At 51.0% G+C, this 14,951-nt stretch overlaps 2 protein-coding genes across 9 annotated transcripts in view; one reads left to right on the top strand and one right to left on the bottom strand.

Moving 5' to 3' along the window:
* The window catches only part of ASH1L (ASH1 like histone lysine methyltransferase), a 215,150-nt gene extending 212,470 nt beyond the window's left edge, over positions 1–2,680 (top strand). For all 4 annotated transcript variants that reach the window (XM_053916032.1, XM_053916031.1, XM_024573899.3 and 1 more), the window contains one exon: positions 221–2,680. In XM_053916032.1, the coding sequence (XP_053772007.1) occupies positions 221–312 (92 nt within the window). In that variant the 3' untranslated portion in view covers positions 313–2,680. The remainder of the gene's footprint in view (positions 1–220) is intronic.
* A 2,576-nt stretch (positions 2,681–5,256) lies between these two features.
* On the bottom strand, positions 5,257–14,797 carry RUSC1 (RUN and SH3 domain containing 1). Of its 5 annotated transcripts, XM_045204495.2 has the most exons (11): positions 14,733–14,797; positions 12,622–14,073; positions 11,928–12,338; positions 10,895–10,993; positions 10,662–10,738; positions 10,366–10,540; positions 10,184–10,289; positions 9,944–9,990; positions 8,766–9,315; positions 7,869–7,988; positions 5,257–5,981 (listed from the first exon to the last, which is right to left on the bottom strand). In XM_045204495.2, exons 2-11 carry the CDS (start codon positions 13,985–13,987, stop codon positions 5,813–5,815), a joined length of 3,120 nt encoding a protein of 1,039 aa, XP_045060430.2. In that variant the 5' UTR covers positions 13,988–14,073; positions 14,733–14,797; the 3' UTR covers positions 5,257–5,812. The 5 variants fall into 5 exon arrangements, with proteins under 5 accessions (XP_045060430.2, XP_071075893.1, XP_053772008.1 ...); XM_071219792.1 differs by lacking the exon at positions 11,928–12,338; XM_053916033.2 differs by lacking the exon at positions 14,733–14,797 and having other exon boundaries at positions 12,622–14,097.
* Positions 14,798–14,951: the final 154 nt, after the last annotated feature.

Here is a 14,951-nt window from a genome sequence, read left to right on the forward strand (position 1 = left end):
AGGAGGCACAGTATATCTACATACACGTCCATCTTGGCAGGAAGTCTGTTTTGTTTTTTATTTTGTTTTTTTTTTCTTTTAATCTAGGGCTGGAGGAAGGCCTAAATTGCTTATAGGTCAGAAAAGGAATCATTGAACTCCTTTGATCTTTTTAGAGCTCAAATCTGAAATAAGGAGTAGGCTGGTGGTGTTTGATCAACCTCCTTGGTTCTGTTTTCAGCCATCGATGTGACCTACTTGCTGGAGGAAGGATCAGGAAGGAAACTGCGAAGGCGTACTCTGTTTATCCCAGAAAACAGCTTTCGGAAGTGAACCTCAAAGAATGACAACCTCAAGCATCTCGGATCCAGTGGAGCCAACAGTCCTGCCTCCTGTTCTCTGAGTGTAGACAGGGGTGGGAAGGGTCCATCCAGCAAGGGGAATGGGGCCATGTCGTTAACATTAGGTACTTAATAAACCTTGGAGCTAGTGGAGAGGAAGAGGAAGGGGATCTGTCTAACCAGTTCAATTTAACTTGTTTTCCTCTCCATTGCTTTATCTAGAAGGTTAAGAATAATGTAGGGAGGAGGATAGAGCACATTAAAGATGACCAAAACCTTTTGGTACTTTACAGCACTTGCCCCTCCCCCAGCTTGGGTTTTCTGTCATCCTCTGACCCCACAGGCACTGCTGAGGAGCTGCTTCCTATACCCAGGTGTGACTCAAAATCCAAAGGTATAGGGCCAGGAACCCCACCCATGCCTACCCCATCTGTTTTCTATGGGCTCTAAAAGCTATCCCAGAGACCTAAAACAGAAACAGTAGCTGGGGCCTCTTTCCAGATCCCTAATTAGGAAAGTGTCTCTCTCCCTTCTTGCCCAACCAGGTCAAAGTTAAACATGAGTTGATAACTCAAAGCACTTGTAACTGCTGCCCCTCTCCCTACTTCTACTCCCCCAAATGGATTCATGGAATAGGGAAGGCCCCCATGGGGTCGGAGGGCACAGTACTTACTATAATTAACTTTGTTTTAACCTTTATAACCTGCCGAAAGTATTTTTTTCTAATGAGAAGGCCAGGCTCCCCACCCCAGCACATGTACGGTTTATGCGCTGTGGTTTGTGTGTGTCTGCTGTGCTGTGCGAATGGAAATTCATTTCAAAATAAAATCATTTTAAAAGCTACATAAAAGTGAACTCTAAGCCCCACCAAACAAAAGTCACTACATGAACTGTTGAACAGTATTCACCTATCAGAGTATTTGTTGTAAGTGTAGATTATCAATTGAAAACACTACTTTTGTTTTCTTAATTGTACAGTTTTTAATGTCCATCTCTTAAAGAGACAGTGTATTCTCCCCACCCCTAGTTCCGTCTTTCCTCTACCCTCCTGATCATCAGGAGGGGTATCCAGGGTGTTTCCTTCCTTCCCATTCTCTTGGCCAGAAGTTATCAGACAATACTGTCTCTTTAAAAATAAAATTTAAAAAGCTTTGCTTTGTTGTCTTCTCAGACATACATATGCATATACGTTTTAGATGTTCTTATAAGAGAAAAGATGGTTTTTAAATGTGCCAAGTTGTGTGTGTGTATATATATATGTGTGTGTGTGTGCGTGTGTGTATATATACACATCTGCTGCGTGATTAGCAAGCAATACAATAGTAAACGAGTCCCCATTACTTTTTTCTAATACTGGACCAACGCTGTCCTGATTGTACATTTTACCTTATGATGACGACACTCTGACTTGTTTAGGTAGAACATTGACCACCTTCCATTCCATTAAATCTTTTTTCCTTTTTCTCCTTTCTGTGTCAATCTTGAGGAAAAGACAAAAGAGACAGGGGATGTCAAAGATCCCCTTGAGCAGAGAAAAAGCAGAATAAATATTTTATTAAAGAAAAAAGAGAATTAAGAAAATAGTTTGGAGTATTTTCTTACCGTAGAGAAGCACTGTACATTACTAAGAGGCCTGGGTATAAGATACTCACGTGTGGAGCTGGGAAATCGCATGTCCAAGCCCATTGGAGTGGTTTCTTTTGGTTTTCATTTCAGGGAGCTGGGTGGGAGGGAGGTGGGGACGGGGCACTTTGGGAGTCTCCTTTTAGTCAAAAGCAGGAAAGTGACAAGAAAGAGTTTAAAATTCAATATTTCTTTTAATAGTGTTAAACACTAAAATTTTAAAAAAGACAAAAAGTAAAAAGAAAAAAACTTTGTAAAATGCGTGAACAGAAGCAAAAGACACTACGCTCTGTCATTTTATCTTTCTTTTGTTGAAAGACTAAAAACTGAAATGTTTTTTAGACAATCAAATGTTAGGTAAGTGCAAAAAACTTGTTTTTTCTTACTGGTGTAGAAATTAATGCCTTTTTTATTTTTCGGTTATTTTATAATAACGAAATTAAAAGAACCCCCTAGCTGCCAGGTGGGTTTTGGTGTTTGAAATGCGGGGCAAAGCACTACATCACTGCAAATAGATACAGTTAGTCTGCATGTCTGTAGGCTGTGTGATTGCGGAAAATATAAATGCTGCTAATATATTTCCTTTTTACAAAAGCATATCTAAATAGATGATTGTTTTGATGTTAATCTTTGTAAATTATGTATTACCAATTTTAACATTGGATGTAATTGCATAAAAAGCTTGCATCTCAATCCTTGAAAGTCTAGTATTAAATGGAAAAAACTTTTCCTAACTATAGAGTGGTGAGCTTGCTATTTTTTCCTCTTCCCTATCCTCCATTTATCTTCCAGTATCTTCTCCATTCTGTTTCCAAAGAGATCTTGTTAAAACCGTATCATTAGCCTCCTACTTGGCCCTTACGGACACACTCACCACTGTTGACTATCGGATAAAGGTATTTTCTCAGTACTAGGGTCTTTTTGGTCAGGGCCCAGCCTAACCAATCATCTGCACCTCTGTCCCTTGTGTACACATACATCATCTGTATGTCATCTCATTTTACACTCATTAACAACCTCCAAGGTTCGCAGTAATGGTAGGCCACATTTTTTTAGCCCAGTGTTAGACTATTTCCATTGTAAGCAGCTTACATGTATTCACTTAATTAATCTTCACAAGAGCCTTTTTAGATAGGTCAGAAAACCCAGTTTTGTAGGTGTGGAAATTGAGGCAGCAGAGGTGTTAACTAATTTGCCCACGGTAATATAGCCACTTAGTTAATCCTCCGAATAGCCCTCTGTAGTTATTCCCATTTTGTAAAAGCAAAAACTGAAGCTCAGGAACGTTAAGTAACTTGCCAGAAATCACCCCGTAACTAATGTTGGAGCTAGAACTCCAAAACCATGATATTCATCATAGAGAAGTGTCAAATAGCCAGAGTGTGACTCTGCTAAGAAGGGTAAATCTGCTCAACAACCGAAAGATCTAACAGAATGTTGTCCCAGACAGGGGTCAGACACTTAGGCTTTTTCAGCTAGAGTACAGTTGCTCAGAAGCACCAAGACGACTGACTGTGAGAGCTCAGTCTTGCCCTGGCTGGTGTGGCTCAGTGGATTAAGTGACAGCCCGGAACTGAAAGGTTGCTGGTTAGATCCCCAGTGAGGGCACATGCCTGGGCTGTGGGCCAGGTCCCCTGTTGGGGGCGTTGGCGACCAGTTGATGTATGTCTCACACATTGATGTTTCTTTCCCTCTTTCCCTCCCTTCCCTTCTCTAAAAATAAATAAGGAAAAAAAAATGAGCTCAATCTCCACTGGTATGAGGGCTGGGGGTCCACCCCCACAGGTGTGCTAGTCTTTTCATGACTGTAAAATCAATACATTAGTAGTTAATTTTTCTTGATTTGTTTTTTATGTTTAATTTTTTAAAACATTGCTATCTACTATATTTGTTCTATTCTAGATAATATATAATAATAGTTTACAACTGCATCGAATTTCATATCCGTGTTTGGTCTATTTTCATGATGTTCTGCAAGGAAGTCCCACTGCTCTGTTACGACCTGCACAACCTAAGAATCATGAAGCTCTGACTGCAGATACCACTAAATCTCACGGATGCTCCAACACCACTTACCTTGGGACTCTTCTTACTGACATTACCCACTGTAAAACCAAGTATGTGGGGATAGGAGTCAGAAAAGGGAATGGCAGGTTGAATCCATGGAAAATAAAAGCTCTATATCAATATGAGATTTCTGAAACTTGAGAAATCATGCCCACCCCAAAGATTACTCTGCATATCTCTTTGAGAAACATTGGTCCCAAAGTCAAAGTATGGTAGTCTTCCGTATCTACTGTTTTATAACTCAAAACATTATAAAAATAAAACTTTTGCAGTAGTAATTAATTGAAGAAGCTTCATAAACTTGAGTACTTAGACTCCCGAGAATATAACCAGGAATACCCAGATGCTCTCAGAATCTAGTTGGTGAAACATTTGGAAAACACCTTTCGAAATGCAAACTGAGGTCAAAATTGAGAGGGCAGCCAAACAAATGCAAAATTAAAGCAAGGAGCAGATGAATAGTAAGAACTGGCCGGGAATTGGATCTAATATGTCTTAGAAAATGACAAAAGTATGAGACATTTGAAGCTAACCAAAGCCTGCTCCAAGTATTTACAAAGCTTTGGATCCGTTTTTATTTCCCCTCCTACCACCTGCCTGTTGCCCTCTCCAACCAAGTTCCCGAGGGTGGAGGAAAACTTGCAGATACCCTCCCTGTGTTTCACTTCATAGTTCTCACCCTCCCCTAACTTGCCTGTTGCCTGCTTATAATTACTGTATAGCTTTCTGTTCTAACCTTCTGGTTATTCTCTAGACAATCATTTATAGTGGTTTCCAACCCCATCCTCAAAGCTCCAGAGCGTCTGAACTATTCTCATTTCAAAAAAATGAAACATTCACTCCTGACAAAGTTGTAGATGTCGTTATTGTGACTTATGAAATTGTATTACCACAGAAGGGTGATGTTAAATAGAAAAAACTGTCACTTTTTGCAACTCTAATCCTTCCCCTCCCCTCAGATACAGATGTAATGAGTACAATTTCAAGGGCTACACCTTCCCTGCTCTCCCATATTTACTCAGGCTTCTACCTATCAGTTTCACAAAACAAAGCAATTAAAAGTCTCAAAATAGAAAGGCACATCTGAGATTCAGACACAACCAAGGACCACTTCTCCATTCCTCAGGAAACAGTAAAAACTGAATCTGGGCCAGGAAGGAAGCATCTCCCTCAATCTTGCCATAAGAGGGCGTCCCTCCCTTCCCGCACAGCCTGTGTCCTGAAGCCCACAGTTGACACACACACATTCAACTCCCACACTTTATTGGGACAAAGGAGGAAGGAGGCAGACCAACACCACAGGCCCACCCACCAGGGGTGTCCAGACTTCAGCACCTAATACAATGTGAGTACATAATAAATACAGGCAACATGGGATGGGTGGAGCGGGGAAGATTCCACATAGGAAGCAGACTAGAGACCCTCTAGTCTTGGGGACTGAGGCATATACTGTACTGGCAGAATTCACTTACCCATGAAAAAGGTAGATGGGGCTAGATTTCCATTTTGTAGATTGAAAGGGAGATGTTCCCTTATGCAGATGGGGAAGAGGAAAGACTGCATGGAGGGAAATTCCTTTGTATATATTTGGAAGAAGAGCAGATTTCAACTTACAAGTGGGTATGGGAGGAAAGAAGGAAAATTTACATATTAGCAAAAACGGATGTGGGAGGAAAGTGTCATTTTACAGATAAGGAAAATGCTTCTGGATGATCAGTTTACATAGGCTAATGTTCACAGGCCATTCCATCCCCAGGTGACAGGAGGGAGAGCTATATGAAGGAAAGGACAAGGTCCTAGGCCTAGAGAACAAGAGAGGTATACCCCACAGGCACCAGCCCCTCCACTCCATCCCGCCCACAGCGGAGCCAGTCCTCGTCCACATTGGCGATGACACGCAGCACTTCCCCCCGCCGGAAGCTCAGCTGATCTGGTCCTGCAGCAGTGTGGTCACAGAGAGCACGGACCGCCCTGTGGGGAGCCAGAGGGAGATGGTGGGATGAAGTGAGGTGGGGGTGCCCAGCTGTCCCAGGCTTCACCTTCCCACTGTGTGGACTGTCCCTTTGGTTCAGCTCAGTGAGCACCGACTGGATTCGTGTGGACCATCTACTAACGTGTGGATTCTCTGTGGGACCCCAGTCCTCTCCTGAGCTCCAAACCCCACTCTTCAGCTACTTATTTGCCATGGTTTGCACTTCTCCGGTACTTCAAATTCAACACATGAAAATCAAATGACTCTCGACCCTGCAAACTATTGCCCCCTCTGATGTCCCCTATACTGTTAAACAGCACCGCCTTCCGCTCCCAGCAAAAATCGAAGTATCTCACTCCTCGCATCCAGTCAATCACCAAAACTAGCTTGATGTTCGTATCTCCCACTACATCTACCTTTCCCATCAACTCCACTGCCCCCACCCTAGTTTAGGCCTCTATCCTCTCTCTCTCTCTGAACCACTGCATGTAATCTAACTGGTATGCTTAATCCCTCATAGCCTCTCTCCCCAGCTCCATTCTCTACACAGCAGTCAGAGATCCTTCAAAAAACACAAGCAGGCAGATCATTCCCCAGTTTAAGACCCTCAATGTCTCCCACTGCCTCACAGTGAGGTCAGGCCTGTAACTGGCCTACTGAAGCCTCTAGCCTCCCCATCACTGCTGCCAGCATCCTCCACTCCAACCACAACCAATCATGTACCCACAGTTGCTCACCACACTTGGGCCTCTCCACCTTTGCATCCTGTTTCTTCCAACATATGCACACCCTACACCATCCCTGGGCCTTCCCTGAGTCCCCATACCTGGGGAAGAAGCCCTGTCTATATGGCCCCAACGGACTCCATCTTCCTTTCCTAGGGTCTTTTCTATACATCTGCTCATTTATTTGTTGGTATGTCCCCTGGACTACAAGCTCCTTTAAGGCAGGGGCTCCAATATGTACCTTTGTATTCCCTCCTCTAGCATAATGCTTGGCACACAGTAAGTACATGAAAAATATTGCTGAATGAATTAAAAATCAAGAACCCTAATTCAGTCCTGGCTGGTGTGGCTCAGTGAATTGAGCACTGGCCTGAAACCAGAGTCTCCGGTTCAATTCCCAGTCAGGGCACATGCCTGGGTTGCGGGCCAGGTCCCTGGCCGGGGGTGCGCAAGAGGCAACCAATCAATGTAACTCACACATCACACATCGATGTTTCTCCCGTCCCTTCCCATCTCTCTAAAAATAAATAAATAAAATCTTTTTTTAAAAAAAAAGACTAATTCAGTGGATTGAGAAACCAAAGGAAGCCAGACTCCATATCAGAAGCAACCCCTGCTGCCAAATCAGAACACCCCATGAAAGGGAAGCACAGACCCTCAGGGTGTGCACACGGGCACATCCAGGTACGTGGTTGCCACTAACTGGGCATCTCCTCTTTGTCAAAAGCTGTCTTTCCTAATTTATTGATTTGAGAGAGAGAGAGAGAGAGAGAAACATCAATTTTTGTTGTTCTACTTATTTATGCATTGATTGATTGATTCTTGTATGTACCCTGACCTGGGATCAAACCCACAACCTTGGCATATCAGGCTGACACTAACCAAGTGAGCTACCCAGCCAGGCCCAAATGCTTTTATAAAATTATGTTTAGTCCCTGTAATAACCATAACAAAGGTATAAATTACACTCTCTTTACAGAGAAAGAAACTAAGGCTCAGAAAAATGAGTTCACAGTGGTAGTAGAGAGCATAGACACTAAGTGCTGTCTGACTTCACAGCCCCTTGGCCTTTTCAACGACCTCCCCTCCCCTCTGTGAAGACAGAAATGCACACACATATAACATAACACACCCCAGTGCATTCCGCCCAACCCTCCTCACCTGCAGGTCTGCACCATGCTGGGTGCTGAGGCCTCAAGCTCCTCAGGAGAGCAGGGAGGAGCCACCCTCTTCACCAGAGCCAGCACACTCACTGTAGGAGGCAGCCAGCTGGACGGTCTCCTGGAGGAAGGGACACAGAGTCACAGAGGTCAGCCCAATTCCAGAAAAAAAAACCCACAAGAATCCAGGGCTCTGGAGGGACGAAGAGGCTGAGGGGCCTATGTTTCAAAAGAGGTCAGGAGGTGGTCACTGCTAAGGGCAGAGTGGCAGTTGGTTAGGGTGACTAGGGAGGTGACAACAAAAGTCTACACCACCAAAAGTCACTATAGGACCTATGGAAGCAGTACACCCAGACCCCAGCCATTACAGAGCCACCAAGGTCAAACCCTAGAGCAGAGCTCAACACATATTTTCTTTTTTCTAAAGGGCTACATAGTATTTTGGGCTTTGAGGACCAAAAAGACAAAATGGAGAACATTATGTAGGTGCTTATATAACAATTAAAATGTAACGACCTAAGAATGTAACCATTTGCTCTGGTTGGTGTGGTTCAGTAGATTGAGCTCCACCCTGGGAACTGAAGTGTAGCGGGTTTGATTCAGGGTCAGCGCACATGCCTGGGTTGCAGGCCAGGTCCCCACTGGGGGCACATGGGGGAGGCAACCTCTCAATATATCTCCCACACATGGTGTTTCTCTCCTTCTCTTTCTCCTTCCCTCCCCTTCTCTCTAAAAAATAAATAAATTCTTTTTTAAAAAATGTCATTATTTCTAGCTCATGGCTGTAGAAAAAGACTGCCAACTTCTGACCTAAAGGATCACTGCAGTTTCAATTTGGAGAGAATGGGGGCTCAGGGACAGAGTCAGAGGCCATGCAGGGGACCAGGTACCCCATTACCTGGACTTTAGAGATCCACTTTCAGTTTCTGTAAGGCCCCCAGGCACTCCAAACAGTCTCCCCAGCCACACGCCTCTGCCTGGTGTTGCATCCTCTGTAGGCAACAATCTCTCCTGTGCTCCCTCAGCCACAGTCCCTTGTCGCCTGGATCCCCACCGAGGAAGGGAAAAGCCCTCAGCACCCCCAGACGCATAGACCCGGGAGGCCTGGGTCAGCTGCTCCCACCAGCTGCCTGGTTTGGGAGGGCTTGAAGGAGCTGAAGGGCCGGGAGGGGTCTCCCCAGAAGCCCCACGAAGGCTCTGGGCCAGCCGACCTCCCCAATGCAGCACGGCTTGCACAGTCTGCTGCAGGGCTGGAGGCGAGCCTGGAGGGGCAGGAGCCTGAGGTGGGCCCAGGGGCAGGTGATGGTGGTGCTCAAAGAGCAGGTCCAAATGGAAGGTGAGCACCGACAATGGCTGTAGCAGGAGCAGCAGTTCTGTGGACAGGGAGGGGCAGCCACCCCGGGCCACGGAGAAGAATCCCGTGGGCAGGTACAGGAGGGACAGCAGGCCTGGGAAAAAGCAGGTTGACATCAGCCACTGCCCTCAGCCTTAGGCCGAGAAGACTCCCCGCATCAGTCCATCCATCAACAAACATCCCCCCGGCCTCGTTCTGTGCCAGGGCAGAGAAAAGAAGAATATGGTGGGGAAGAGGGCTGGCACATCCCTGCCCTTGTAGAACCACGGCCTAGTGAGGGAGGCACATATAGAATAAGCGGTGTTAAAAAACAGTACCAGAAAGGAGGACCGGGTCACGGGAGCCAAAATGGGGGGTAGGTCGGGGTGAAGCCTCACTGTAGAACCCAAAGGATGAATAAAAGTTAATGGGGAGGGGTGGGAAGACCTATTCTAGGTGAAGGAAAGCACCAGGAAGGAAGCCTGTCAAAGGACCAGGGAAAGCCCCAGCCTTGGAGGGAGGGGAAGAAGGCAGAGGCTGACTAATCGAGACTGGATATGACAGTGAGGATCTGTCTTTCCCACTGGGGGCAATGGGGCTCCTTGAGTGTTAAGCAGAAAAGTAGTAAGATCGGAGAGTAGATTAAGATCTTTCTGGCATCAGTGGGAACCAGCAAAACAGATCCCTTTCCCTCCCTCCCTCATAGCCTAGCAACCCCATGCTCTCCCATTTGAGCCTCTGACCTGCATCTTCCTGGAGACTGGAAAACCACAGCTCCAGCTGCTTAGTGCTGGGGAAGAAAAGAGGGAACAGAAGTTCAGGGAGGCGGAGGACTCTAGCCCCCTCTTGGTAGGGGATGGGAGAAGAGACTGGAACAGGAGTGGTCTTACTTGGAAAACATGGGGCATCACTACTGTGTCCCACCTGAGATACCTCTGCAGTGCCCAAGCCATGGGAGGGGCACCAGAAAGAATGCCACTCACTTGAGGAGGCCCAGGATGAAGGCGTGGAAGCGGCTTCTGCTGCTACTCAGTGGGGCCAGACGGCTCACCTGGCTATACAGGGTTCCAAAAGCCCGGGTGCTGGAGCCTGAGGACAACCCAAGCTGTCAGCCAAGCCCTAGCCCTGCCCCCCGTCAGGGCAGTCCCACATTACCAGCCTTCACCTGGCTTCACAGATGCCTCCACCACACTCCAGGGGCTGCTCCTGCGCTGCCCAGTGATGAGGTCCTTCCGGAAAGGCTTCAGCCCGTCAGCCACCAAGGCATGGAGGGCCGGACAGAGAGTGGTCAGCACCAGGTGCCCCACATCTGGGCTCAGCCGACTATCTCCCAACTGGGCCTGCAGGCAGCACAGTGGGCATGGGTCCAGGGACACCACAGTGCCCTTCCTGCCAACTGCTCTGCGACCCAGAGCTACATTCATCTGCTCTCACCCAACACCCTCCCAGAGACAACTTCACCTTCTGAACCAAGTTTCGGGCTGCCCCAAAGTGCGAGATGATTTTATCCACTGAGGCGCTGACGGCTATCAGGAGACCTGGGAAAGGGGAGGGGAGGGAAGAAGCATGAAAACCCTAGCTCGCCCCAGGCATAGCCAAACGACTTGGAGAGACCGGTTTCTGCAATCCGATCCTGACAAGGGAGGGCCAAAGTGAGGGGCAGTTGCTTCTGAAGCCAGAGTTAGGAGTCCTACCTTTTTTCTGCTCCTGTAGCTGGCCAGTCCCACTCTGGGCTTCTGCCATCCACAGTCGCTGAGCCCGGGGTACACCGGCGAAGGACCAGGAACTGCGGACTGGGAGAAGGGAAGAATGCGGTGACTCTTACCAAGGGTTACTCCAGGACTCCAAGCTTCCTCACGGGTCACCTCCTGCGGGCCCACAGCGCCCCAGCCCCTTAAGAATCTTGGGAGTTGGGGACACAGGACTAGGTACAGCACAGGGCAGCTCGACCTGGGACCCTGGAGTGAAATCCCGCTCAAATCTCAGCGCTTGCCGCCCCTCTCCACCCCCTTCCCCGTTTCAATTCCCTTCTTCGGGGCCCAGCTCCCACCTCCTCGATCCCGGAAGTCAGCCAGGAACAGCCGCTCTCACCTCCCGCCCGCCTGGCTGGGGCCTATAAGGCCAGAGATAACAGCGAGGGAAAGAAGGGGCACCCTGGGCCCTCGTCCTGCCCGCGAAGACAGGGAGAGCACGTGGGGAGCCCGGAACAATGGAAAGACAGACAAACGAGAATGGAGGAAAGAGGGAGGTAGAAGGGACCCAAGGGCTGGGAGGCTGGGAGGCGCCGGAAAGGGGAAACCCAGATCCCGCGCCAGCATATCAGCGGAGGGCGTCCCCGCAGCCCACGCGAGTCGGGCCAGGTGAGCAGGGCGAGATCGGGACCTCTTCGGCCAAGGGCGTCGGGGACTTCACCCTGCACGCTGCCCTAGCTAGATGGGGGTCAGGCCCGAACTGCACTGTCCAGGGAATTCCAAAGGGGTTGTGACCCAAGGTCCCTAACAGGGGACTTGCTAGGACCCCCTTAAACTGAGTAGGGAAGATGGACAGGCCTGGGTCCACTACGCCCCGAGCGGGGTCAGACTCCCCAGAACCAATGCACTTGCTAGGAATCGGCCCCAGGTCGAAGGGCGGGGCCTAGCCGGTAACCCGGAAGAAACTATGGAGGAGGTGTGGGCGGGGCGGTCCGCCTGGGGCGTGGCCTGCGGGACCGGCCTGGGTCCGTCTTACGTAGCCTGGGTGGAGGCGGTGGGCTCCTGGTCCAGCGAGGGGCCTTCGGCGGACGAGGTGGCGGTGGCAGCGGGGGGGCGGGTACCTGGCGGGGTGGGGGAGCCGCGGCAGGGAAGGTGCTACTTCTGGGAAAGAGCGGGGACAGCAGCAGTGCCAGCTCGGGGCTGGCCAGGCAGGACAGGGCCCCGCGAGCCGGAGGAGAATAGGCTCCCACGGGGGACAGGCGGACAGGCAACAGCTGCTCCTCTGAGGGACTGGGCGCCCGCAGCAACCGCAGCCCTGCGCCGGGCCAGCCCGCCAGAGGAGCCAGGAGCAGAGACCCAGCTGTGCCCGTGCCCCCACCCTCCAACAGGGGGCGCCCGTCGGCCGAGAACCGGAAAACCAGGGGCCGAGGGAGCAGGAGGGGACGGGCTGCAGGCGGGATTGGCGGGGCAGGTGCGGAGAGAAAGGAGGGCAGCGGGACAGGCAGCCAGGCAAGGAAGGGCGGGAGAAAGAGGGAGGAAAGAGTTAGTCCCGTAACCTAGTGACCCGCCCAGTTTCCCTTTCCCGGAGCGCTCCCTGGTAGAAGGGGATGGGGAGGATGGGTGACACAGAAAGGGGGAAGGCGGGGTACAGGGGGACGGGTTGTAACCTTTGGAGGCTTGGGCAGGGCTGAAGCCCAGCCCGCCCCCTGCTTCCTATTGCCGCCTCTTACCCTCAAGGCCGGCCTGCGCGCCGGGCTGCTCCGGCTCTTTGGCGGCTGGGGCCTTTTCGCCCGCCACGGGACTGACCGCCCTGCCCTCTTCAGGCTGCCCCTCCGCTATGGGCTGCAGCCCCTGTCGGTTCTTTTTCCTCCGGGGAGGGACGGGTGGGGGTGGGGGCCGGGGCGGGACCAAAGCCCAGCCAGCAGGGGAATCACGGGGCGGGACTGGCGGGGGCGGGGCCCGGCTTCGGGACCGAAGTTCCTTGAAGGTGGTAACTTCCCGGGGCGCCGCCTGAGAGCCTCCCAGCGACCCGGTCGGGGGCTGTTCGGTATCAGGCGAGAAGACTATAAGCCAATCACTGCGGTCTTTCTTGACCTGCGGCACGAGGGGCAGACCCGGGCCCCGCTTGCGCTTCTGGGCCAGCTCGTGGAAAGATGTGATTGTCCTGTGGGGCACCGGCTCCTCGCTGACGTCACCTCTCCATCCCCCATCGCTTTTCCCTGCGTCTGTTTTCAAGCCAGAATCAGTTATTCTTATGTTGGTTTTCCAGCCGGGGTCGAATTTTCCAGGTTCAGTTTTCCAACTAGAGTTAGTATTCCCATTGATTCTCCAACCAGAGTTATTGGTGTCAGTGATTTTCCAGCCAGCTTCAGTTTTCTCTGTGTCAATTTTCCAAATGGGGTTGATTTTCCAACTGGGTTCGGTTTTCCTAGCGTCGATCTTCCCGTCATCCGCCTCTGGGACCTCGGAAGTAGGGAGGTCCTGCTCCCCACACGCGTCCTCTTCCTCTAGCCCAGGGTAAGGAAGGTCCTGGCAGGTGGTCAAGGCATTGCAGTTGGAGTCCAGACCATGGCTGGGTGGGGAGGAAGCTCCGGAGCAGGAATCAGGAGAACAGCAGAAGCTGTCAGGAGAGCAGGCACCAGGGCCTGTGGAGGCCAGACGGGAGCCCTGCTCCAGGGGGATGGTGCTGGTCTGAGGGTGGACATCTTCATCGCCGGGGAGGTCCCGCAAGTAGACTGAGATGGGGGACTCATCAGGGCTAAGATCTGAGCAGGAGCTGAGAGAGGAGGAGCACCCCGGGTCCGAGGGAGAGGCAGCCCCCTCTTCCTCCTGTGCTGGGTCCTGTCGGCTGTCTAGACCTGGCCCGTGCTCCTGGCAGCATCTGCAGGGCACGGCTGGGCTGTTGGAATTAGCGTCCACCAGGGTCCCACTGCAGGGGCCCCGGCTCTCCTTGCCCCCCGTGTCCCCTGGGGGAAAGGATGTGCTCAAGGGCCCCTCCTGTAGCTCAGGACGGCGGGACAAGTGCAGGCCCAGAGAGACATGCTGGAGGTGGATGTGGTTGAGGTTGCAGAGTAAAGCCCTCTGAGGGGACAGCATAGTGCCAGCAGCGACGAGATGGCTCCTAAATAATCAGGAAGACGGGGCCTCTCAAATCCGCCTACCTGACAGCCGCAGATGCTGACCTAGAAGACAGGGATGGTGAAACCCAGCTAGTGAAGGTGCGGGATGCGGGAAGGACACCGAGGTGACTGACGGCCTGAGCAGGCCTGGAAGGCTCTGGCTGCTTTAGACAATATTCAGATGAGATGCAAATGACTGTCTACTGGCCATTAGTTTCCTCTGCAGTGTTTGCAGGTGGAGTCGAATGTAACCCCCCCGGGAATGAGGAGGGGCGGGTCAGAGAATGCGGCTGCGCTCAGGATCCCCATGGAGGTTCGGGGGCTTGAAAAAGGATGCGGCCAGAATGGACTCTCGGTCCTCCCTGTCGCCATCACTCCCAGAGTAAGGGGCCAAGGGAGGCCCTGCCCAGATGCTCTGAAATGGGAAGCGCAGCAGAGGCGCATCTGGCCGGTTAATTCAGGAAAGGGCGAGCGTGGGGGTGGGGGATAAAACAGAGCAGTAGTCTGCATGTCAAGCCGGCCTACACAGACCCCACAGGGCTTCAGCGTACAGCCCGGGTGCACCTCCACCCTGCTGGAAACCCGGCGTTTCCGTCCATTCTCTCCATAGTCGTCTGTCATCCAGCCACCACCGCACCCCTGTTCATTTTTACTACTCCCTCTCCAGCCCCACCCCTCATGCCCGACACATTCATCCGCAACCCAGACCAAGCCCTCCTCACCAGGGTCCTCCTGCTACCGCTACAGGCGTCGGGCACCTCCGCAGCTCCCACAGTCCCCACAGGACTGGAGGGGAGGGGCGCTAGGACAAGCCGCTAGCTCTGCGCAGCCGCACCCCTTCACGCATGGGCGTGGCTCAGACCCAGCCCCCAGCACTTGACGTCTTGCCCGACACCCACCTAGGCCTAGCCAGTCTGGCGGTTTTTGACATGTTCTAAGGA

This window comes from Desmodus rotundus, chromosome 12 (assembly GCF_022682495.2).
Source record: "Desmodus rotundus isolate HL8 chromosome 12, HLdesRot8A.1, whole genome shotgun sequence".
Lineage (NCBI taxonomy): Eukaryota > Metazoa > Chordata > Mammalia > Chiroptera > Phyllostomidae > Desmodus > Desmodus rotundus.